Source organism: Uranotaenia lowii, chromosome 3, assembly GCF_029784155.1.
Source record: "Uranotaenia lowii strain MFRU-FL chromosome 3, ASM2978415v1, whole genome shotgun sequence".
Taxonomy (NCBI): domain Eukaryota; kingdom Metazoa; phylum Arthropoda; class Insecta; order Diptera; family Culicidae; genus Uranotaenia; species Uranotaenia lowii.
This window is the reverse complement of record NC_073693.1, coordinates 243,312,599-243,338,483: the sequence shown is the minus strand read 5'-3', so window position 1 is coordinate 243,338,483 and position 25,885 is coordinate 243,312,599. Positions and strand designations below refer to the sequence as shown.

The following is a 25,885-nucleotide window of genomic DNA, read 5'->3' as shown; positions in this document are numbered from 1 at the left end:
CCAAAACACAAACACTCAAAACCCAAAACTTGTAGCAATTTACATTTTTACTTATACGACACATTAAAAACCTAGGCTAGCTTAACACAATTTCTACTCACGGGCCCGTTTCCTACCATAGTTCACAAACTTTACATCCCAAACGCACAACAGTCATATCACAGCTATCGGACGGCACAGGTTTATCACAGCTGATGATCACGGGATTATCTGGCAACACTGGCAGGTTGCTCGGCTCCACGGGCACGCACCACTGCCCGGAGCACCTCCGTAGACTGCTTCCGGCTGGCTCCAAATCGTTGGAGTTTCACGGCGTCGGGAATTCCGTTCTCAAAAACGAGACTCGAAAAAGCCAGAAGTGGCACAAAAACGAGTCCCGAAAAAAGAGAATTTAGTCCTCCAAAAACGACCCCGATTGGGGCCGTCTTTCCTGCGTAATTTATTGTTCCGACCGTCTGTCGCGGAGGCCGTTGGCCTTCGAACTGGGCTCCTTCTGTGTTGTTTGCTGTTGCGGATACTTTCTTTCCGTCCTCTATTTCTTTCGCTCCAATTGTTCCGGTCGCTGCGACTATCTTCGTTTCTGTTGCGCTCGCTTTTCTACACCAGAATCTCGTCTTCGCAATCGGCGCCGTTCCTCTTGGCAATCTTTGGCAATGTAGCTCCTTAAGCTCGTTCCTACTGGCTACGGCTCTGCGATGCGAACGGATTACAGGCCACTTTTTGCTGGTGAAAGAATTGCGCAAATGCAATCGCGAACACAACCGTTGAGAACGTTTGGACGATGCTGTTTTGTTTTCGCTTTCCTTTGTTTACCTTTTTTGTACCGCGTGTGCGTTTGACGTTTACACTCTAAACTCTAAACACTCAATCTTTGGTAGGTTTTTGACTCACTCATTACACGCTCAAAACAAAATAGCTAGACAAACTTAATTATAATGCTACACCGGATAGAGTATAGAAATGTTCTAGAAAGCTGTAGATTGTATCATTTGAAGAAACTTTGCTGAACATATCAAAGTCGTGCAATGAAATGGTATCGCTCTATGATTATTTCAAGATTGAAAGAGAAGGGCGTGTCTAAAAAACGGTTTTTGCTTATAACTTTTTTAATAGAAGCTCTACATTTGATGTGTTCTAAACACTTTCTCAACACAACAAAACGCATCTTTTTCTCGAAGACTGTGTATGGCTATCTTATTGACTTTTGGAGCTAGAAGCATTATCGTGCATAAAATTATCAATTTTTCAGCTGCTATATCTCAAATTGGGGCAATCGAAAAAATCCGCTTTTTGCTGTATAAACTAGGTTGTAATACGAGTATTAGATACAGAAAATGCTGTTCCAGTCACAATATTGTTTACTCATCATTTAAAGTTGAAAAACCGTCATTTGACAGCATCCGGTACGTTTAGCAAAAATTTTAAAAAAATCTCCTAAAAGGAAATCTCTTTCCGTTTAGATTCATCGTGTAAGTTAGTTTAATTCGTATCGTCACACTTAAAAACGAATATTATTCATCAGGTTATTTGTGAGATGAAAAACCATGTAAACAAAAAAAGATATTGAATAAAAAACCCTTTAAGAAATTTAGAAAAAAACGATATCTAAGAAAAGTTTTAATCACTCAACAAAGTGTACCTAATTTATTTGTTTTTGACCATAGTATTACCATAGTCGAATAACATATTGAAGTTCCATTTAAAAAATAAGTAAATCTGGCAACACGACCGCCATGCGTCGTACAGGAAATGGTGAAGTGTTTTCTCGTCGCCGTAATCCACGCGCTTTGGTTCGGTTGTTACATTTTTTTTCTCGATTCAATTCTGTTTCAAATTTGTTGCGCCGGCAAAACCTCTTGAACTAACCGAGAAAGCCACTAATGACTAAATTTAACCCGTTATGTTCGGAATTTTGCGGGAAATGTGCCAATATGATGCGTGTGACGTTGCATGCAACACGTTCTTCATTGTGTGGTCAGCCGGTCTCCGCCATCACGATATCTGTCGATCGTCAGAGACCACGGTGATGAAAGAACGTTTATCTTAATCGAGGGATGATGCTTGTTTGAATAAAAAAAAGTGTAAAGAAAGTCAAATACTCGAGACATTCTGTCTCGAGCAATAAAATTTAATTACTTTCAGTTGTTTATCTTCAACAGGAAGGTTTTGGTGTGGATTTGTCGATAAATTTACAAGGTCGTTGGGTATTCAATATTTTCAATCCCTTGTTATGATAAGGAAAAGTAATAAAAACAGCACTTGTGAGAAGAAAGTTCTGGAGGTCTTTTCAAACTGTGAAAATCGGCTGCTCCTTTCTACTTGTCTGGTGAAAAATAAATACAAAATCGACTGTTTCAACAACGGTTCCAGGACTGCCTTACAGCTCTGTCAATAATCGGAAACCGAAGTGTAAACAGATCGGTGGTGCCACTGAAATGGGCAGATGTTATGGGAAATAACAGTTTCATTTAAGTTCAGGACCGGATGCTCAGCGACATCACCTGTTCGCTATCAAACTCGGTCGAGCGCCGAAATTAGGCGAGTTTAGAGATTTGCCAATTGCGCCGTAATTAAAGCTAACCGCACCAAAAATTCATCCGGGTCCAAGGTTCGAAAGCTGGTATCAAAATTGAAGATTTCGTTTATTTCAAACTTATCACCGTAGTTAATTATGGATATTTTACGTACGTACAAGGGCACAACGACGATTTTCTGAAAGAGCATCCACTAACGATTTCTTTTAAATCTACGGCACGTGTTCTGTTTTTCATTAGTTATTTACAATGTTTGGCTACGAGTGACCAATAACAGGAACACAAACTGCATGGGGAATCTATGCAGTTGAATGATCAATTTCACCAGTAAGAAGTGAAATGTGTCCACAACAATGTGATTATCCAAAAACTTGTTCCTGAGAAAACATAAAATGTCAACCGGGAAAACCGCGGTTATTTGAATCCTTCAAGGCTTGTCCTTCGAAGTAGAAATTTTTGTTCTTTCTTATATTTACGTTTCGTGGACTCATGTTCTTGTGTATTATTTGGACTTTATTGATGACAAACCATTCATGGATTCTTCCAATCTTTTTTTTTAAATGTTTATTTATGACACTTTACCACCATTTTTCCAATAATGAATGTCGCAGAGAGAAAGAAAAATAACATCTTGTAATTTCCAAGGTGAAAACTTTTAACTAATCTTAAAGTAACTCAGTCATTAAAAATCACATGATGGCATAATTCTTGGTTAATACTTCAATTTTCTTCCTTTGATCAGATAAATTAAATGTAAAGCCACGCGGCGCCATCAGAGCATAACAACCTGGCAACAAGTAAGCTTAATTTATCCTGAGGGGGCATTCTATTGCGTTTCATTCTAGATTATCGTATCGTATCACCAGACAGACGATCAAACCAGACCATGGCTGATCGTGTTCGAACCAATTTGTGGACGGTTAAAATTTCTAAAGTGTGAATCAGAAGCTAAGTGACACCTCTTCTCGCTTCCTTCGTTTTTGCGCTACCGCGCAAACAAAATTTTGCCAATAGAAGTCGTGCTTGTCAAATTCATTCAACCGCGATCGCTCGCATAAATTTTCCTGATCATCACTTTTTATTTGCTTCTCCTATTTGACCTGATCAGTGGAAGTATGGTCTGTGTGGTCTGGTGACAGGGGAAGCTCATCGCCGCGTATTAGCAAAATATATTGAAATATGAATAGCCTGTCACGTAGGCAATTTTTCGGTAACAATTTAGCGAGAGTGTGGCTTCTCAGTATTTTTTTTTCTCTCTGCTTCGTCGCGTTTGTCGTGAATATCGAAATGTTGTGACCAATTGGCAACTTGATATTGATAAATTAGTGGCTTTCCGAATACTTATGTTTTAATGACTGCTTCATTTTTCAATAATTTTAAGCAGATTTATAGCTAGAACGGCGTTTGTTAATTGTCTCCGACTTGTCTGGTTTCGAAGGTAATATTGACCATATGGTCAGCTTACCCTAAAACTCACGAAGAATTCAAATTTTTAACTGATATTTATGATAGAGATCAACTATTCTATTATATTTTATTAATTTATAGAGGATTTTTACCAACTTGGTCATTCGTCGTCTAAAGAGATTAACAATGCAAGAATTTTTGATAATTTAAAATAAAAATTAGTAGGAAAATATTTCAACGGTGAATCTTCCTGACTGGAGACGCACAGTGGTCCAAAACCCAGAAAAGCTGGCAGAAAGTCGATTTTGAAGCGCTCAAAATTATCTATTCAAATATTTCATCGTGTTCCGGCATTTTCAAGCTAAATGAAACCATGAAAATGATAGTCTTAAGTTTATCCGTTTCGAAGTTCTCAAAGAAATGCTAAGAAAAAATTGAATATTTTTTGAAAAATTCGCAAAGATTTGCTTACATTGAAAAACGAATAGATATTCAAATCGCGAATATATATTGCTTTGAAATTATTTTTATATTTTTGTTAGGCATATTTTACACTTTATCTGATAAAAATTTGTGATTTGGAATAAAGTTGAAATTTTAAATATGGAATTTAGTTGCAAAAAATGATAAATATTTTGAGTTTTATAACTTCAACTAGAGATTAAAAAAAAACTCCACATAACTCCACTCTAATTTTACGTTGGATAGATTCTCACATTTATGGGCTACAAAATATGGCAAATTGGGCTGCCTTTTTTGCCATTTTTGGAGAACGATGTCAAAGAGTTGAACCACTTTTTTTCATCAAATTTGACTTCTAAGCCAATAACCTCCCGGATCACGAACTAAATTGATATTTAATTGGATCTCTAGGTTGATTTTTCTCAAAAATTCCATTCCATTCCATTCACAAAACATCCTTTTCATATTTTGAAGCACCATCAGTATAAATTTCTGTATTATTTTTTCAATTAGGAATAACTCCCAAAACATAATTAAATTAGGGTTCTCAAATATTCTTCTGATTACTGATCAAATCATAGAACCTTTTTTGTTGTTCAAAATTCATGAGAACCAATTGAAACTTGAAGAAAAGTTAGAAACTTTTATGATTTCATTTAAAAAATATGAAATATGAAATAAAATCAAAAATAAAAACTAAAAGTTAAATTCATATATTAAGAAAATTTGAACAAAAGCTTTGTTTTTCTCGTTTTAATAAAATGTACATTTAGTGTTTTTTTAACATCCACTGATTTAACAAATGATTATTTAAAAGAAAAATCTAAATACCTTAATTTCAAAATTTTGATCAGTAGTGGCGAAATTGTTGAATGATTCTCATGTAAAATAAAATTTCTATATTGACTCGTTAATTAATGAAAAAAAAAATGTCGGAATCAGAGTGTTGTCATGTCAATCATGATTTAATTTCATATATATTGTTATTTTGAGATAATTTTGGATTCAATGAACCTTATAAGGATGTGAGAGATTTTGCAGAAATCTGGTGGAGAATTTTAATACAAGAATTTACTTACTGAGCTATCATTTTTTTTTCAAATTCTTTCAATAAAAACAAAAAAACAAATAAATTTCATGGAAAATATGAAAATTTTATGTAATTTTTTGTGAAATTTGATTATTGAACAATTTTGAAAGGTATCAGAGCAAAAAAATGTTGAAAATAGACTTTTTGCCAGCTTTTTTGAGAATTGGACCACTGTGAGACGGTGTTCCATATGTCACAGATATGATAATTAAAATATAATGTGGTTTCATGATTTCTGAATGAACGTAAAGTTCAATACATGTGATTTTTTTTGCAAAATTAATAAAGCTTGCTTGAGATAGAATTGGAACAAAAACAATTGCCTGTATTCCAGTATCCAGTATCCAGTTCCAGTATTATTGAATTCAAGATATTTTTTCATACGACTGTAGCGTTTTCTTCATAGTTCAAGAAAAAATAAGGATAAAATTATCCATGACGGTCTCGAAGGGATTCTCGAATTTTTCCTGAAACACAGATCATTAGGCGGCACACACCTTCTTCGTCCATCGTTTTAGTTATCTCAATCCACCAGGTCTTTATCTGATTGTTGGCCTCCCAACCTTTCCTTTTGCTTTGAGTCTCCTCTTCATGATTGCCCAGTAATTCTTAATGGGGTGGAACAGGGGGCAGTTGGGTAGGTTAAGGTTTTTCGGAACAAACTGAGCCCCTTTCACTGCATACCACTCTTGAACGACTTTGCTGTAATGACAGCTTTCATAATCTGGCCAAAACCTTACGTGATGGTCGTGGGATCGAATGAAGGGCAAAATTTGTTTTTGGAGACACTATTTTGTTATAGTTCCAAAGTCATTGTCTTATTTGTAACGAAAACTTTTTTTTGACCTGCGATTTGCCCGTAGTCAGCCTTGACATAGGTTTCATCGTCCATCAGAAGACACCCGTCGAACTAGGTCAGCACCAGGTCGTATAGCTTCCGAGCACAGATTTTGGCCACACCATTCTGTTTCATCACACTATTCTGTTTCATTGTCGGATTTGGCAGTTTGCTAGCTCGATACGACTTGATTTCTTCCCGGAGTTGAATTCTCCTCACGGTACTATGAGCAGCACCTCGTCTTCAAAATCTTACCACGCAGTTCCCGGTCGACAGTTCCACTCCGACGATTGGATTGAGGCTTCCGAATCGTCGTCAGTGTTTCCTTATGCCGTTTGATAACGCGCGTCATACGGTATTTCAGAGCAAATTGAGCTGTTTAGCTAGCCTAGATGTAGACCACAATGGATTTTCCAAATAACTGTGCACAATTTTTTCCCTTCTTTCTGCTTCCGTGTAATTTTTTTACATTTTTTACGAATGGATTTGCGGAATGTCAAAAACATATAACTGGAGCTAACGAAATTCCTGAAACGTGGGTGCCAATGACTTCCAAATCCGTCCACCAGCAACGCCACAAAATGAAGCAAGCTTTATGCACTTTTTCACTAAACTAGTGCTTCACCCACAGTTCAGGATCTACTCCAATTATGACATCCCGGTATTTGTCCATAAACCCCTTCCACGAGGGTTCATGAAAAGCAAAACCTCAAAAACTGATCCCAGGTTAAAAATTCTGCAACAGTTTTTAAAATTTTTCTCATTGTTGATAGACATTCAGTTCTGCGTTTAGATTTCAAATGAGTTATTCGGAGGTTCTCGTTACATATTAACAAAACCTAGTTATTTTTCGGATTGCATATTTCGAATTTTGTATCCAGTTTAGGATTCTTATCTTCAGTTCGAATCATCATTAAAAATAAGAAATGACAAGCTGTTTTGAGATTCCGGTTCAAATTTGGTTTCATCAGTTTGAAAGAAAAATGAATTCTAGTTTCGAAAACCATGAATTTTTAATAAAATTTTCATGGTTTCGAATTTACAATTCAAGATTTTGTTGAAATTGATGATTTGATTTCATGATTTCCGGAACTCATAACCATTTAAATGTTTAAAGATATATTTCTGAATATAAAAAATGATAAATAAAAACTATCCTGAGTTTTTGTTCCATATTTAGATTCGAAGTTTTTTTTTAAATTAATTCTTTTGCAGAATTCAAACATAACCAAGCCCCATAATGGCGGTTCAGAATTGAAAAATCGAAATTAGATTCATCATTTGAGATTCGTATTTTGTTCGTTCCTCATGTTGAATTAAAAATAAATTATTGAAATAATGAATTCAAATTGAAACCAAAAACATCAATTTAAATTATAGATTCCTGAAACAAAATTCACATCTGGACTCATATTTAAAATTCTGATCTGGAATTATCTTTTTGGGGCGACTGTTTCGGGTTTCAGTCTTAAGTTTTTTTTAGTAAAAACGACTTTATTTTTACATATCCAACGTTTCGATCCTTATAGGATCTTCATAAGGGACTAAAATTTATTACAAAATTACTTACGTCTTACGTCTACAGAATCTAAGTGATTCTTACCGAAAAAGTTGTCATTTTTTTGTCCGGTTCGATACGGCGTATCGTTTACTGCTGTCGGTTTCTGTTTCAAACTTTTTTTTAAATGTGTTGGATTTTTTTGTGTATGTTATAATTTTATGTGGAACTTACGGTTAAAAATTCTTTTTCCGGGCTATTGCTGGTTTTTGTAGCACCTTTTATGAACAAAATACTTGTACTGTGTATACAATTCTATGTTGTTTTTTTAATTTATGATGGCGTTTGTGGTGTACTTATAGAGTCTGGTTGTTTTTTTTTCAACACATTTTAAAATAGTTTGAAACACAAACCGATAGCAGTAAACAATACGCCGTATCAAACCGGACAAAAAACGACAACTTTTTCGGTAAGAATCACTTAGATTCTGTAGATGTAAGCTTAATTTTGTAATAAATTTTAGTCCCTGATGAAGATCCTATAGGGATCGAAACGTTGGATATGTAAAAATAAAGTCGTTTTTGCTAAAAACTAAAGACTGAAAGCCGATAATCAACCCACTAAAAGATCTGGAATTAAGAATCAGTTTTTTTTTTAAATTCCAGAAATCGTTTTGAAACTTTGAAAACAGATTCAAAATTGCAATTTTGAATTCAGGTTAAGACAGATTCAGATATTTATTTAAAAGTCAGATTTTGATTTAGCTCGTAAATGAGTTTTACATTCAAGATCAGGAACTTGAATCGCAAGAGACTCATATTTTGTTTTGTTAATTCAATTTAGAATTAATTTTTTTTATCAAAGTTGTTTTGTATAAAAAATTCAACTGAAAATCACGAGTATAAAGTAGAATTTTAGTTTATTTTGCAAATTTTGTCACCACCAAACATCCGAAAGTTTTTAAGTATGGAATTGATTTTTTTAGGAAAAATATTTAGTGATAAAACATGTAATTTTCACTTTAAAAAATCTACAAGATATTCTGATTTGTTTAGTCTTTTGTTTAAGATAAGGTTGCCAGATTGACCGTTTTTATCCGGGTTTGGCCGGATGTTTAATACAAATTTTGGAAACAGTCCGGTCCGGCCCGGTTGCTCGGATTTCATTGAAAAAAAACCCGTTTTTTTCAACTTTATTTGGCAGATCAAACGTAAAAAAAAGCAAATTGTATTGTTAGTTTTTTTTACTTATGTATACCTCCATAACGAGATTTTTTCAGCAAGTTTTATAAAAATCATCATGAAATCATGATTTTTTCAGCAAGTTTTATAAACATAATCATGAAAGGTTTTTTGAATGCCTGTAAAGCGATTTAAATCTGTCGATAAGTTTTGATGAAAGAATTTTTTTTTTCAATTTTTCCATGATATTTGTTGAGTTATTTCTGAATTTTGACAAAATTTGCCCAGATCAATTTTGAAATCAAATGTCCGGATTTTGCAAAGTTTTTAGATTAAATATACCGGATTTGTCCGGCTCGGATACGTGCAGGAAAATTTTTGGCAACCTTAGTTTAAGATTAATAATATTGCAGTTTTTACAAGAGCCAATTTTCAAACTAAAATATTAAGTTTGGATTAAGTTTACAATAATCTGATTTTAACAGATAAATTTAATTTTTTTCCTTTAACTTTTAAAATTTGGAATTATTTACATCGATGATTGAAATATTTCAATTTGCTCAGGAGTTTGGTAGATTCAGTTTTTATTTTATTTGAACATAGAAGTTAATTTTAAAAAATTGTAGATTTTTAAATCTTCTAGACTCTGGAGCACATTCATCGGTGAAAGTAAGTTATTAAGTTAATTCGTTATTAAAAGCTTTATAAAAAAAATCAGTCAAGTATTTATTTGATTTTAGGACATAGTTTCGAAAGTAACTTTTATTTACGGAAAACTATTAATGTAAAAGAACATAAAATGGATACTAAAATAGTTCTAAAATAACAAAAACATTTTTTTATTCATGCTTTGTTTAAGCAATAGTATTATGTAAAAAAAAATTAGCCACCAAAACCCCTCTCATGATGCGGTTCTTCCTACGGCGCTGGTGATGATGATGACAGTACAAATGTTTACATCATCACACGGTTAAGCGAGACTACTTAAATTAGGTTCGTGGTAACACAACAGTGTTGCCAGACATTCTGAGTAGAAGTATCAAACTACTCATTGAGAAATGAGTACTGTAGTACTGTAGTGACAAGAAGCAATCGTTACTATAATAGATGATATTATAATGAAACTTTTTTTTTTGTTTTGATTATGGTCGTTTTACTATCTTTGTGGCTTTCGCGACTTTATATCAACGCTGCAGTTGGCGGACAGTTATTGAAAAACTTATCCGATACAACTGTGTTCGATGTTTACTCTTGGGCTCGAACTCGCGGACATCGGCTCAGGAAGCAACTTACTTGCCATCTGAGCTATATCACAAACCCAATAAAAATAAACGATAACTCTATTCCACCACCGAAACCTGCGTTGAATACCTTATTTCAACAACCCTAAAAAACACCAAAGGAAACAAGACAGTCAAAATTTAAATTTATTGCTAAAAGACATGCAATTGTCTAAAACGTCGAAATCTGATGTCATTTTCGAAGCTTTTTTTTCGGCACAAATCGACTTTTTGGCACTTATTTAAAAAAAACCGGTGGATTTCTATGATATTTTTAAAAAATTTGCCTGTAAAATAAATCACAACTTGGTCCAAACCTCGTGTAGCCCATTTGAATGTTTGAAAGGCATTTGAGCCTTGAATGTACACTGGTCCTAAAATACTGGTGGTCCTAAAATAATAATGAAAAATAAATTTTTATGACAAATCATCCTACCTACTTTTGAAAAAAAATAAATTAAAAAAATGACAAAATGGCAATAATTAAAAAAAAATTGAAAAATTGACAAAATAACAATTTTTTTTGTCGTATTTGTCCTCCTTATAATTTTTGTCAGTTTTGCATTGCGAATGTTTAAGCATTTTTCTGTCATTTTGTCCTTTAAAAAAAATTGCATTTTATCGTTTTCCATCTTTTTTTGTTCCAAACTTGGTATAATTTGTCATTTTTCCTATTTTTTAGTTTTTTTTTATGCAATCGAAGTCAAGGGAAAAACCCATAATTTCCAAAACTCTTGTTATCTTAACATTGGATATGACAATTCTTCAACATTCCTCAATATGTTCCGAGCTGCGACACTACTGGACTAAAATCTTCTTTTTGCATTTTTCTACCTTCTACCTTCTAAGCAAAACCCCGTGCGCATACGTCTGATTGGCCATTATCTAATAATCCAATTTGTTTCCTTTTAGTTTATTGTCGCTGCAGCAGCAGCAGCAATGTGTCATCGATTTGGTGCCCTGGCGTACATTCGTGTGTCTTCCTTCCAGTATCATTCATAGATATAAAGATAGTTATACAGCTACTCCTTGCTACTTTCGCGTGACATTGGCTCTGGATCACTACTGATAACCTTCTTCCAACAATATTCTACGACGTTCATAACGCGATGATTCTCAGGTCGAAGGAATATTGATGGTTCACGTTTTTTTTCTCCTCTTTACCTCTTCTTGGGGGCTTAAACTGTATGTAGGGGAGATGAGGGCATAATGGGCACCTTAAGGAAAATGCTTATTTAACCATAGAGAACAGCTGTAATATGTGAATTACATCATTGATTCGTGTTCCGACACTCAAATAGTCTATTGTCTAATTGGATGAAACTTGAAAAAGTAGATAAAAACGTTTAAAGATGCATTTTAAAAATTTTTGCCGAAAGCTGAAAACCAGTCACTGTAGAGGCATAATGAGAAACCCCCCGAGGCAGTATGAGCACCATTAATGAAGGCATAATGAGCATTTTCTGCCGGGGAATCTAGCAGCGAATTCGACTCGATGAAGTCAATTGAGTAATAGAGCTACGGCTCAACTTGTATCGTCTGACGATTTGGCCTATTGGTTAGATGTCGGAGAGATAATCAGTAGGCTCGAGTTCAATTCCTGGTGGAGGTGATTTTTTGTTCTTCTTTTATCATTTATGATCATGATTGCACTAAACGGTGAGGCGTAGATTCATCAAACAAAGCAAAAACAAAATAATCTAGGTCTGTTTGTAGAATTCAAGGAATTAACACATGTTCATACATTATGTTTCTGGTGTTTTGTTTGACGGATGATGCTTTGATGCTATTAGTCGTATAATGTAACAATAAAAAAAATCAATCATGAATGGTATGTGCAAAAAAAAATCCCCTCGAACAGGAATCGAACTCGAGTCTACTGATTACCTCTCCGACATCTTACCAATAGGCCAAATCGTCAGACGATACAAGTTAAGCTGTAGCTCTATTACTCAATTGACTTCATCGAGTCGAATTCGCTGCTAGATTCCCCGGCAGAAAATGCTCAATATGCCTTCATTGAAAGTGCTCTGTTCGCCTCTAGCGAACAAATTAAAGTAAAAACGCGTTTTACAATTGATTAAAGTGAAAAATCAAAAATTTTATGATGCTGAAAATTGAAAAACAATGTGTAGATCATGTTGCAGTGCGTACATTTCAGATCAAGATGATTTAAAGGTCATAAAAGCTTATTTGGTGATGCTCAAAAATTATAATATTTTCGTCACTTGAGAACCTTGCTGGTTATTATTTAATATTTCTGTAAATATGAAAAGGATATTTCTTTTTTGGTGAAAAATTAATACTATAGGTAGTACGAAACAAGTCCTCATGAAAATTTGTTTAAGAAAATACGTACTTATGTAGAAAAATGGACTTCTCATTATGCCTCGGGTGCTCGTTATGCCCTCATCTCCCCTATGTAGGTAGAAGATACTTAACCTCTCTATCGCCAAGAAATGGCTGCCAATGCCCCCCGCGTCAAATGATGGAGAGCGAGTTCAATATTGGTAGATATTTGAGAAAAATCAATAACTTACCGCGCTGCTAGCTAGCAGCATTGAACTTGTTTGCATTACACGCGCGCGGGTGGCAGAGTTACCTATCTATTGTGATAATCGGACGCATGGACGGCACGGACAGGACAGGGTTAGTCGGAATTTTCCAACGAGCAACCCGGTCGGTCACCCCCCCCCCCCCTTTCCTTCCTACCCTACTGACATTTCCTTGTTATCTATTGCCTACAGCTTTGGGGAAGCGCCGCCTTACAGATATCGGTTGGCTTCCCAATATGATTATCGATAGAAGAAAAAATAACAAAAATCATACACATAAACAAACCACCTTCTCTGAGGCCAATTGGGGAAAAGAAACAATTCGGTCGGTAGCGTTATGGTTTCGTTCGTCGTTGTTTACAGCAAAAATTAGCGAGTTTAGTTTTTTTCGGCCTGACAGTGGCGTATTTCAAGGTCTGATACAATTTGCAATTTATTAACCTTCTCACAATCAAATAATTGAATGTATAAAAATTTTCAAAAGATTAGCAGATCCATTACAAATTGGAATTTGATAACTTTAAATAAATCTTCATAAACAGTGCTGAAAATAAATCAAGAATTTCTTTTTGATTTAGAAAAATTTAATATTATTTTTTTAAGTGCTGATTGACGACCGATAATTGAATAAAAAAATCTGTAATATTCGTTCCAAGACTCAAAAATATAATAATGTATTCGGTGCATTTATTTCATTCACAACGTGTGAAAACTTCGCTTTGTAAATTATAGTCGTACAAGAAAAAAATGTTCTACCGTCCAAATGTTAAAATACATCTTTTAGAAATGCTCAAAACCAGTAGGTTTCCATCGCACCCGTTCACTACTATATCAAACAATTGATGAAAATCGGCTAACGTTTTATGATCAGGAACATTTTCAAGTCGTCCGCGTACAGGAGCAGCAAGTCTATATCGTTGCAGAACAGTGTGAACAATAGCGGCCCCAAATTACTGCCTTGTGGTACACCTGAAGTCGGAATGAAATCTGCAGATTCAGAAGAGCCAATTTTAAAAGCTAGACTACGATTAATTAAGTAGTTTCTGATCCGTGCACATAGTCTTTCGGATAATCTCAAACTATGCTACCTTTGAAGCGTATTTACTTGATTGACTGAATCAAATGCAGCAGTAATGCCCCTTATAGATTGCGTCAATTTGCTTGCCACCACCCATATTGGATATATGTGAAGAATGATGTGAACACTGTCAAGTTTGACGTTACCAAGCATTTCGGAAAAATCCGTGCGGATTTTATGACGCGAATGAATTCTTCGGATGAACAATTGTTTGCAGTTCTTGGCTCTCCAATTTTTTTTTGTACACCAATGAGCTCAAAGTTCCGCGAAAATCTTCGATTGGGCACAGGCAGATTTGTCGGGTTGTGGTTTTTGAGTACAAATGGGATCGAATGAGTATTCAGGAAGGATTGTTTTTTTTTGTAGGCATAATGCGATGACGCTTTATCCGGCCAAAACACGTATTGTTCATCTGTATGATGTTTGTATAGAAACGGCATCAACATTTTCATCAAACACTCATTCTGGTACTCATCTTGATTGATAGCCAAATTAGACGGCTTGAACCTTGGCTTAAAAATACCTCTCTCGGAAATAGCGATGTACAGCATCACTTTCTATTCAAACTTATATTTGAACTTGTATTTAATGTTCGGAGATGTAGTAGAACTATCCTTGGAATAGTATCGATCGTTTCCGGGGATGTGCATCTTCGAAAAAGTGAAGTAACTTTCGTCGTCCAAAACAAAACATTTTCCGGCATTGGGATTTAAGAGTCAAAATCTGATCCTCAGTGCATTTTTGGGCTCTTGTATTCTTTCGGCACTTAATTCCAACATTGATGCCAATGTGCTGGTGAGAACAATTGAACTTTTTGTGTTGAAGGCAAGAGAAAGAGTACGAAGTCTTTTCGCGAGTAGTTGTTGGGGACTTTAGAATAACGTAAACAGTACTTTTTGCCTAGATTTTTGTCCAGTTTGTAGAACAGTACAACGCGCTCGCGAAACGCTTCTGGTTTCGACGGCATTTTGAGCAAGACTGGGCAAACATACACAAAACAAAAAATACTGGCGAAAAGAGGAGAAGAAAAGTTAACACATAAACACTCTCATTTTTCTTTGAGCTCGTTTATGTTTGAGTATTGGGGCCTCAAAAAAATTCCAAAATTTTAGTTGCCACCCGTTAGAGAAATTTAAATAACTTAGACGGTGGCGGAACAAGTCTCCTTGCCTGGTCAAGACTCCTCTAGCATAATCGCTAATACGTTTGCGGGTTCAAATCCTGTACAGTGCAGGCAGTAATTTTTTCGATATATTCCAAATAAAAGTTTTTGTTTCATTTTCTTTAACTTCGTTGTCAATCCAACCTTTCCTAATGGACTTATTTCCAATGAAAAAAAAATACTAGGACTTATGTAAAAGTCGTCAAAAAATAGGGAAAAACAAGTAAAAAATGATATTTATAATATTCAGTATAATGCTAAAGAAATTTACAAAAAAAATATTTCCCTGACCCCTGTACCCACATTTCATTTTCAGCGTCAGCTTCCCACAGCTATTTAAACGCCACAAAAAAATGCTAAAGAAATTTACAAAAAATTTGATCTTTTAGATTGAAATAAGAATTTGCATTTAAAATTCAATTTGAATTTTGGTTTTGTTGAAACTTACCGTTTTTTTCGGATCCTCCAGCAAGCAAACGTTTTGCGGGCATCAGAAGATTTTGCCGATCCGCCGTTAAAACCAAAACATTATATGTTTTGGTTACCACATGTTCCATACAATTCGCCACTTGCGTACAATCCAAGATATTAACCAAACAGTAGCGGTACAAAGTGCTCCATAAAAGAGTTTAGAGAATTTGGGAAGCTTTTAGGAACAGGCGTATAATTTAAAGGGAATTAGCTCCTTATGTTATTTTTTAATAATTTTATTGGGCAAAATTTTGTCATGAATAGGTACTTGCAAGACAACGCCGACAGAAATACATTCGATTTTTTTACAATTTTTTTTGAAAAATTTGCAAACAGCTCTCACATAACAGCACACATGCCAGAAGTGCATTTTTCGTAAATGAAATACCACTCTTAAATAAATCTATAAAAAATCTAAATCATTTTAAATCTTTCCAATATAAAAAACAACTCAAACACTCCATTGATTCCAGAAAAAACCATCAAACTTTTTACTTTGGTTAACAGAAAATAGGATAAAATTCCAGTTTTTTCCTTGTTAGAATGCTTTCCAAAACAGAACTTTCGTAAATTTAGCTTACAAATATCTCCAACAATTTTTTTAATGAATGTTTTCGTGAAAATATCACTTTTTCATTCAAAAACTTTTAAAATACTTAGGTGTGTTTTCAACCGCAAGAAAAACACCAGTTTTTGGAACTCAATTTATCGCTTAGTGGCTATCAAATTTTTTTTCAAAAAATATTTAAAACACTAGAAGAAGACCTAAAGCTTAGTTCTTTTAGAAATGGGACAGTTACGAATTTGATCTAAATACTTTCTATGAAGGAAATGGAGGTAATCTTATGATAATTCATCAAAAAAAAAGAATAAATTCTACTTTATTCTTGGTACCTCCAATCGGCCAGCGCACACTTTTTTCAGTCATGATAATGATCAGTTTTTAAAACTAATAAAGCTTAGTTCTTTTAGAAATGGGACAGTTACGAATGCCTGTATCTCAAAAACCATTCTTTTGAACCAAATACTTTCTATGAAGAAAATGAAGGTAATGTTATGATATTTCATGAAAAAATTTGAAAAAAAATATTTACCGTTTTTTGTTAAAGAAATTTCTACTTTATTCTTGGTATCTCCCATTGGCCGGCGCACACTTTTTTCAGTCATGGTATTGATCAGTTTCTCCAACTTATACTTCGTAAAATCTATATTTTAGGTGGCTTCACCCTCCTTCTTCAATTTCTGATAATTTTTGGTCCAATACTTCTCTGGAAACTGGAAACTGGAAGCATTTAAGTGGATACAGTTGTTTCGAAATGAACAAATTTGATTATTTTTGACCACATTTTTGAACGTTTTTTTTTCGGTACCGGTTTTACAGCTTAAGAGCTTTGGAACTATCAAAAAATGGTTGTTTGAGGTTGGATTTCTATGAGTCATCACTAGGCAACACTTTCAGCTTATCGGAGAAAATTGTTTTGGATATTTCAGCGGTCTACCCTTAGTTTTTCGTTTATTGAAAATTAAAAATGCTGGTATGAGACTTGACTTCCCTGATGATCCTTAACCGTTGTTGCCGATCATTTTCTTCACTACAATGCTTGATTTGAACTTTGTGGACATTATTGACAGTGTTTGCATACTTATCCACCACAAAAACTCAGTAATTCTTTGAATAATCAACGGTTTTGTCAGCTATCAATTTGATAATGACGAACTTTAAAGGAAACTGTGCAAAATTATTTTTTTCTTTTTCTCTTACATCGTACATATCTCAAAAACGCGTAAATTTTAAATTTTGAAAAAAATAGGTCGAATAGTACTTTTTACAGGCAACAAAATGCTGTCAAAATTTTTAATATCCAATAACTAGTTAACGAGCTATTAGCAAATGAAAGTGTCCCATTTCTAAAAGAACTAAGCTTTACTTCGTCTAATCTATATTTTAGGTGACTACATCCTTCTCCTTCAATTTCTGCTACTTTTTGGACCAATACTTCTCTTTTAAAAGCAACTGAGGACAATTTAGTAGATACAGCTATTTCGAAATAAACAAATTTGATTAATTTTTGAGTCACTTTTTGAGCGTTTTTAATGGAATGTCTGCTGGCAAAATCTGGCAATAACGAAGTAAAACCATCAGGAGATTGAACTTAAAGTATAATCGGTTAGCATAGATCGTAGGTTGCGAAGGGTACATAAAAGATTTCTCTTTTTAGGCTTTTGAAAACAGCGAAAACCATAGTTTTCGTTTTGAAAATTGTTGTTGTTTTTTTTCCACAGGAGTAGAATTTTGGCAAGTCATTATATTTCATACCAAATAATCAGCACTTTAATGTACTCGGGACCTTGCCACGAGCAGACATGGTCAAGGATCCATACGCTGGAATATGTTTGAAATAGGGTATTTCATAAGTTTTGTCGTCCATCAGAAATCATCTGTCCGGTAGCCTCGGACCGGCTATACAGCTTACGAGCTGTGGAACTAGCAAAAATATAATGTTTGAGGTTTAGTTTTAATGACTCATTACCAGGCATCACTTCCAGCTTATTGGAGAAAAAAATTTTTTTGGAAATTTCAGCGATCTGCCCTTAGTTTTTCGCTTTTTGAAAATAAAAAATGCTGGTATGAGACTTGATTCCCTGATGACCCTTAGCCGAAGTTGCCGATCATATGCTCCACTCCAATGCCTGATTTGAACTTTGTGGACATTTTTGACAGTATTTGCATACTTTCCCACCACTCTCACACAATAATTCTTCGAATAATCAACGGTTTTGTCAGGTATCAATTTAATTATAATGGATTTCGAATGAAACTGTGCAAAATTATTTTTTCCTTTTTCTCTAACATCGTAAATATCTCAAAAAAACGCATAAATTTTAAATTTTGAAAAAAATAGGTCGGATAATACTGTTTACATGCTGTTAAAATTTTGAATGTTCGATTACTAGTAGACGAGCTATTAGCAAAAGAAAGTGTCCCATTTCTAAAAGAACTAAGCTTTAAAAGTTGAGTCTACTTACTTTTTAAGAGAACTCTGAAGTAAAAAGCCGTAGAAAAAGAATTTTTAAATTCATCGAAAAAATACACCCTTTTGTTTACCTTTTCTCCTAACTACAAAACGTCAAACATTTACCTGGCATCGCGGATAGAATTGATGACTATTTACTGGTGACAGCTGATGATTGTAGGCACAGTACAAATGTTTACATCATGGGTGGCCAACATTTTCAACAGGCGGGCCAAATTTTGGAAATGATATTTGCTCGCGGGCCAAACAAGTAATTTTTCTTTAATATTTAAAGAAAAAAAAAACTCTTAAAATATTAAAAAAATCTGCATATGCCTGCCTCAATTTCAACAAATTCTGTATAGCAATTTGAAACCTTCGTTATTAATTCCATAAGTGTCAAATCGCCATCCATTTCTAGAGTTTTTAAAGTTACTGGTATCCCTGAAAAAATTGGCAGCTGTTTTGAAATAAAATAAAAAACACTACAAGGAATGGAATTGTTGAAAAATTGAACCGTTCATAAGCTCTCGGTATTTATTTATTTAAGCACAGACCTCTTGAACTTTGATTGAATTTCGAATTGAATCTCAAAATTCACCCTTTTTAATTTACACACAAAAAAATAACATATTTTAGTGAAATTTCTCATAGTATAAAAATTTGATTTTATATTTTCATAGGAAAAGTCATCCATAAACAGGATTCGGTTACCTATGATTATTGCATCATTTTTTAATGAAACGCTTGTAAAAAATACAATTTCATATTCCAATCAAGGTTTCAAAAAAAACTGCGTTTTTGCGAAAAACAATTCTGACTTTCTGTGATTTTACATGAACATTCTGTGATAGTTTTCTGTGATGCTTTTTCATGACAAATTTGGTCTTTAACACATTGAAGTTGAAAAAAAAATAACATTTTCAATACTATGATGTTTTTTAATTCAAAATTTGAAATCTAAAATCCATGTTGACATAAAAAATTACAATTTTGGAAATTCTTTCCAATTTTTTTTAACGTACGAAATCTGTGAATCTTTCCAAAATTCTGTGTTCTGTGACACAGATTTTGAGATAAAAATTTGCTCAAAATTCTGTGGAGTTATAGTTTTTTTTTCTGTGATTCCGGAAACCTTGATTCAAATATGTCGTCTTTCGGAGAGATTTACCAAAACCAAAACGAATCTTGTTAAAATCTTGACAAATTTTACGCTACTATAAATTCCAATCAATATTTAAGGGCACGTTACTAATACTAAGCCATTTAAATTCGGTTAAGTATTGAAGTTAAGCAAAAAAAAAAAACAAATTTTAAATACGTAAGTACCAGAGTTTAGAGTTTTTGAATAATAAGCAAATGTTGTAAAATTTTAATTCAGATTCAATGTTCTTAAAACAAAAATTTCATTACGAATAGTTGAATAAACTTTCAAAATATAATTTTTATAATAATGTGAATGTAATTCCAAAAAAATTGTGAAGTTTGATATGATCAGTTTTCCTGAGGCTTTTTAAACTCCTTAAAATTAAAAGAAGAGTAGAGTTCGCTAAAACAACTGTGGAGACCACTTCAAAAACCAATGATATGATATAAACAAAAACAATTTTCGAGGATACTCTTGAAAACAGGCAAAAACTCATTATATAATTTGTTCATTTTTCTTTCAAACTGAAGAACATTTCATAGAGTTCTTAAATGAGTTAAAATCTTCAATACCAAATACTCAAACACTTTCTTGAATGCTTTTGGAAATATTTGTAATCTGATCTATTCCATCCAAGTTCTTACAAATTTTAAGATCTAATTTTTCCAACGTATTTCTGAAACCGATAACTAGGCAAGAACTGAATCCGTGATCGAAGAAAGGATAATAAACAAATTCAAAAGGTTTCAGTTTTCACGTAGGTTAAATAATTTAATTATTAGTTATCAAAGATCGATTTTACTTAAGACTCATCAATCTTAAAACTTTTACAAGTTACATCATTAAATCAAGAGGTAATAGATAAAATCTGTAAATAGATCTGTATTTGGAACGCCACAATCTTTGAAAGTCAGTTGTTAAAACGTAGACAGCAAAAATTCTGTTTACCTGTGGATGTGTCAAATATTGTACAATATTGAGAATTTAATTTTTTTTTCTTGTAATTGATCCTTTATTCGGTGACGGTAACCTTTTTGTTGAATTACATCAAAATCAAATCAAGGAGATTTTTCTGACTTTCATTTCAAATTAAGTTGATGAAGATTTAGACACATTATTTTTTCAAATTATACAAACCAAGAAAAACATTCAATTCTGAAAACATGGTAATTTCATAAAGAGCTTCGCGGGCCACAAAAAGATAGTCGCGGGCCAAATGTGGCCCGCGGGCCATGGTTTGGCCACCCATGGTTTACATCATCACACGATAAAGTGAAAGTACTCAAGTTAGGTTCGTGGTAACGCAGCAGTATTGCCAGATATTCTGAGTGGTTAGCGTAGAATACCACACATGATTGAGAATAAACGATAACTCTATTCCGCCACTGAAACCTGCGTTTAAAACAGGTTTCAAATCCGACAAATTCTACGTATTCAAAATTTAGATACTAATTTTCATTCGATAGTACTTTATTTAGATAATTCGAACTCAGAATTCCGGTTTAAGCAAATGTTTGGATAGATTCGAATTTGAAATTGAAATCGACGATAACTTAGGATAGGAACATAGGAAATTCAGTAAAAATCTAAAGAAAGATCTTTAATTTAGAATTAGACCCTCCAAAATGAGCTTTCACGATTTCTCGGTTTTACCTAGACAAATACAAAATTTATGAAAAGTCCGATTCGGCCCGATTGTCCGTGTTTCGTTGAAAAATGCACTGATTTTGCTCGGATTTTCATTCGTTATATCGGCAAAAACCAAAGAAAATTCAAATTTAGTTAATATACCTATTTTCTGCGTTGTACGAAATTTTTGAGTAATTTTCTTTAAAATAAACATGACATTTTTTCTTAATCCTGAACTAAGATTTATATCTGCTCACGTCTGCTGTACGTCTTGGTGGTCGAGTGGTTAGCGTGGTAATACGGTAACCGCTGGTCCACTGATGACATGGGTTCGATTCCCATCTCGGTACTGGGTGTTAAATGTTAATCTTAAGTTGTCCGCGTCATTTATTCAGTCTGTGAGCCTAAATCGGCTAAGACGGTGTATGTCTTTTAATGTGTTTCGATGAAAACAAAGTCTTTCAATTGTTTTTTTCAACCTCGCCTTTAGACAGCTTTAATTTATGCCAATTTTAGTAAACCAAGTCTGAAGGCGGGGTTAGGTTTCAGAGGGTTTATTATTCCGATTTAAACTAAATGGTGTTCAAATATCCATTTTAAACGTCTACACAGAATAAATTTATGTTAGATATATTGGACCCTTTAATACATGATTTTTTTTAAATTGATTTAGCAATTGCTGATGCAGTGAATTGATCTTATTTTAATTTGAAGAACACTGTAGAGGTTTAAAGAGCAGGTCCGTCGCGATTGAATGTCTGTTTTCTGTGAGTTTAATATAAATTTCGTTATTTCCTGTTTACTGCACGCAAAACCATCTGCACGTAGCTGCTACGTAAAAAAACGAAAATACTACATAATTTCTATCCAATCGATTTTCACGTAACTTATACTAGTACAAAAAGTAAACGCTTCCGCTCCGAATGTTTGCTCTATAAACATCATGTACAACTTACGTGAATTTTTAGTTCGTTCAACATGTTATTAGGATAAGCTACGTGAAATTGAAAAATATTTCATAATAGAATTATCAAAGTTAGAGGCGAACCAGCCTGTGGCTAAAAACCTCTCAAATAAAGACAAAAAAATTATCAAAATTGATAAATAATTTACGTTGCGTAATTGGTCATCTGTTGAACCCAGACAGTCCTACGTTAGGACTCTTATCAAAGAACGAGTTGAAACGGAAATGGCGCTTGCATCCACAGTGATTGCTTAAAAATGAAAAAAAAAATCTAATTAAAACATTAAGGACCGCAAAGAAATCTAAGCCGAGAAACACTGACATTTGGCATTTTGTATCTCAAAACTCACTGCACCAAATTCTACAAATTTAGTATCTTTGAGTTACCAAAAATGTTGTGTTGAAATTAGTAAAATTAAGTTTTCTTATTAAATTTATAACGTTTAAATTATGGTTCTAAGAGTAATGAATTCTCGTATTTGGTGCGCAATGTGTTAAGAATCATTATTACATACCAGAAGACAAAGCTAAATCCAATAAAATCCTCCTTGGCAATGGGATTTCTCTTCTAGGGAAGGTGAAGGACGATTGAAAAATCTTCTTCTAATTTTTAACAATAAAACAAATCCGTTTGTCGACAGACAAAATGTTTTTCACAACAGCTTACAAAATCAACTGGCTGACAATTGCCTTTTCTCATAAGAATTTACAACCGCACGCTAGAAAAAAAATACAAACAATAGATTCACTTCGATTTAATGTGAAATTCAAGCGCTTGTTACGTAGAAGTAAAGGAGTGACTACAAGACACACGTAGAATCGAAGTGATGCAACAAAATCTTAGTTTACGCGAAATATCCCGTAGTTTTAATTTCTAAATTATTTTGCGTGTGTATTCAGCATCCTTTTCAATGCAAGAATAGAAGATCCACAAAGCCTTCAACCGTTACAAATTTAATGAAGTTTACTTATATCAGCCCTCACATCTCTGGAGCCACCTTTTATCAACTTTACGGGATTTTCATCCTCAGATTGATTCCTTCTTTAGTTCTTTTACGTTCTTTGTAATTATACAGGAAAAATAATCAGTTTTTAAATTTAAACAATTAATAAATGGAGTTTGTATGGCTTGTATAATTCCCTAGTTTTGTTCCAATGCTAGTGGCTCCAGAGAGAAAAAAAATCTTCTTTCAAAACAGTTTAAACAGATTTAAATCAACTTTTCAGCTTTTCCGTATTATTATCTGATTATATCGTACCGACCGGAATCTCTTTCGCATATTAAATTTAACGGTAAAATGACAAAAAAAAATGTAAAACCACACGCCTCTGTCCGGGAATGCACCGAACAATTGACGTAAAGCGGTGTGATCTAGCAGCAGCAGCAATCCGCTATAGATGTCAGTCAGCTCGCCTTCGATAACTGTAAGTTGTGTACGTTATCGCCCGGGAGTTATGAATAATACCCATAAAGAGGAGGGGGAAGGATGGAAGAATCCCCAGCCAGCAAGCAAGCCCCCCGAAATTCGTCGCGTATTTAGCTGTTTGTCACATGAGGTACCATCAAAATTTTGCACAAAGCTTCCTCCTCGACCTAGTGAAGGTATTCGAAAAGTCAGTCGATTCTGGGCAATTGTCGGTGCAGCAGCAGGCACGCCGCTGAGGTCGTTTGGCCCCGGCACAGGCCAGTTTGTTCCGAGAAACAACTTAACGAAACATCTACAACAACAACAACAACAACAGTAAACATCGCGGCCGTGCATACCTAGTTGTAGTAGCACTACTAATGGGAGCCAAATTATCCCCACGTTGCTGGTCCCGAGGAAGCACCAGTTGGATTTGAAACGCGCTATGGAACGAACGCCCGGTAGAATTGATCCTGTCCCGAGTTCGGTGACGGTTCAGGAAGAACCTTTGAAGTTCCCTGCAAGTGTACTTAGGAAGTTCGATTGTGTTAACAATTGTATTTTGACGGAAGATCAACTTCAACGTTTTACCACTCCTTCAAGTGTGGAGTTTGTCCTACCGGACGAAGCCTTACATAGGATTTGATCAGCTTTAATTTTTTTTAAACTCATTGTGATTCTGGAACGCAAATCGACAACCGAAAACATCTAAAGGCCATTTTCAACCGTTGTGGAAAGTGTGTCACCCGGGAAAACAGAAGAGATCTCTTATTTACGATCAAATATTTGATTGCCGTTTAACGGTGGTGCCTCTGTGATAACAACAATTAGCAATATTTAGTAACTATACGAGCTTAAGAAAAAATATTCAGCAAAGGCTGAATACTTCGTCTGGAACATCACGATGACCCGTAAACACGGCTACAATATTTCCTACGATAGTGGTAAGTTTTCGGAATTATTTCCTACACCTTCGTCTGATCTTAATGTGTGTGTGATATCAACTGTTATTATGGAAATTATACTCCGGCGAAGCATCTTGATAGGTGCTGGTCAGAGGGGCATTTAACGATAATTAACAGTCTCCATCCACAATGGAATCCTATTTCAATCCAATATTGCTACTTTCTAAACTCCTATTATTAATTTTTGATTTCCGATGTTTCTTCTCAATTCTTCTCAATCTTCTCGGGAACCCTCTGGTTCCCGGTTACAACACTGAAGTCTGATTAAAAAGGAAGGAATTTTAATTTTGTATCCTCATTCTGATTTCTAATCTTAAAACTAACTATAGAGATCTTTTTCAAGTGATTTCGATATTTAATCCTACAATACAGGGTGGCCAGCGAACCGAGAAAACCGGGAAAACCGGGAAAAAAACGGGAATTTAAAATGAGACCGGGAAAAACCGGGAATTTCAAATCAAAACCGGGCAAATTTTTTAGGGATTATTAAATCTTAAAATATATTCATATCATCATACCTGAACTTTCTCTCAGAAAGTTTACAATCTATAGTCGTTTATTCCAAGATTGTTAAACATTTGGGAGGAGCATGAAAATGTCGAGATTTTATATTAATTGGTAAAATGCCGGGAATAGTCGAGAATATTTGAAAAATCGAGATGTCTCAACCACAAACTTAGCTTATTTCTTTGCTCAAGCATATTGTACACTGCAGTGAATATAAAAATGTTTTTAAATTAAATAAACGTTTTACAACTCTGAAGTTTTAATACGTTAAGTCATGGTAGTTAACTTTTATTGCATTAATTAATTAAAGATTTTTACCATTGTGCACTTTCTATGCGAATATTTGGAAAAAACGTAACTTAAAAAGCTAAATGAAGAAATAAGTGAAGAGAATTAAAAAATTTGAATTGTGATGTGAATTCATGTGTTGAAATCAGACAGTCTTCTATTGAATCCACATCTCAAAAACTAAGATTTTAGCTTATCATCTATCTTATAACTGGAATTATACACTAGTCCACAATTGACGAAGCTTGAATCGGCATCAGGAGCTAATTTTTTTCAGGAAAACCCGTTATACTGAAACGAAACTTGGAAAAATTAGCAGAAATCTATCAAACACATTTACACTGGGGGAGTTATTTTGAAGAGTCCGACTAAAATATCGGATTATTTGAAGAATTTTTTTAATTTTATT

The 25,885-nt window shown here is 34.1% G+C and overlaps 1 protein-coding gene across 3 annotated transcripts in view; it reads left to right on the top strand.

Annotated features, from left to right (window-relative positions):
- LOC129758689 (influenza virus NS1A-binding protein homolog) overlaps positions 1-25,885 on the top strand; it is a 126,924-nt gene that overhangs the window by 65,999 nt on the left and 35,040 nt on the right. Inside the window, exon 1 of one of the 3 annotated variants that reach the window (XM_055756268.1) lies at positions 23,944-24,660. The exons of the other annotated variants lie outside the window; for them this stretch is intronic. Within the exon in view, the coding sequence (XP_055612243.1) occupies positions 24,621-24,660 (40 nt within the window). The 5' untranslated portion in view covers positions 23,944-24,620. Of the gene's footprint in view, positions 1-23,943; positions 24,661-25,885 lie in introns of those variants that run through there. 3 annotated transcript variants of the gene reach the window in all.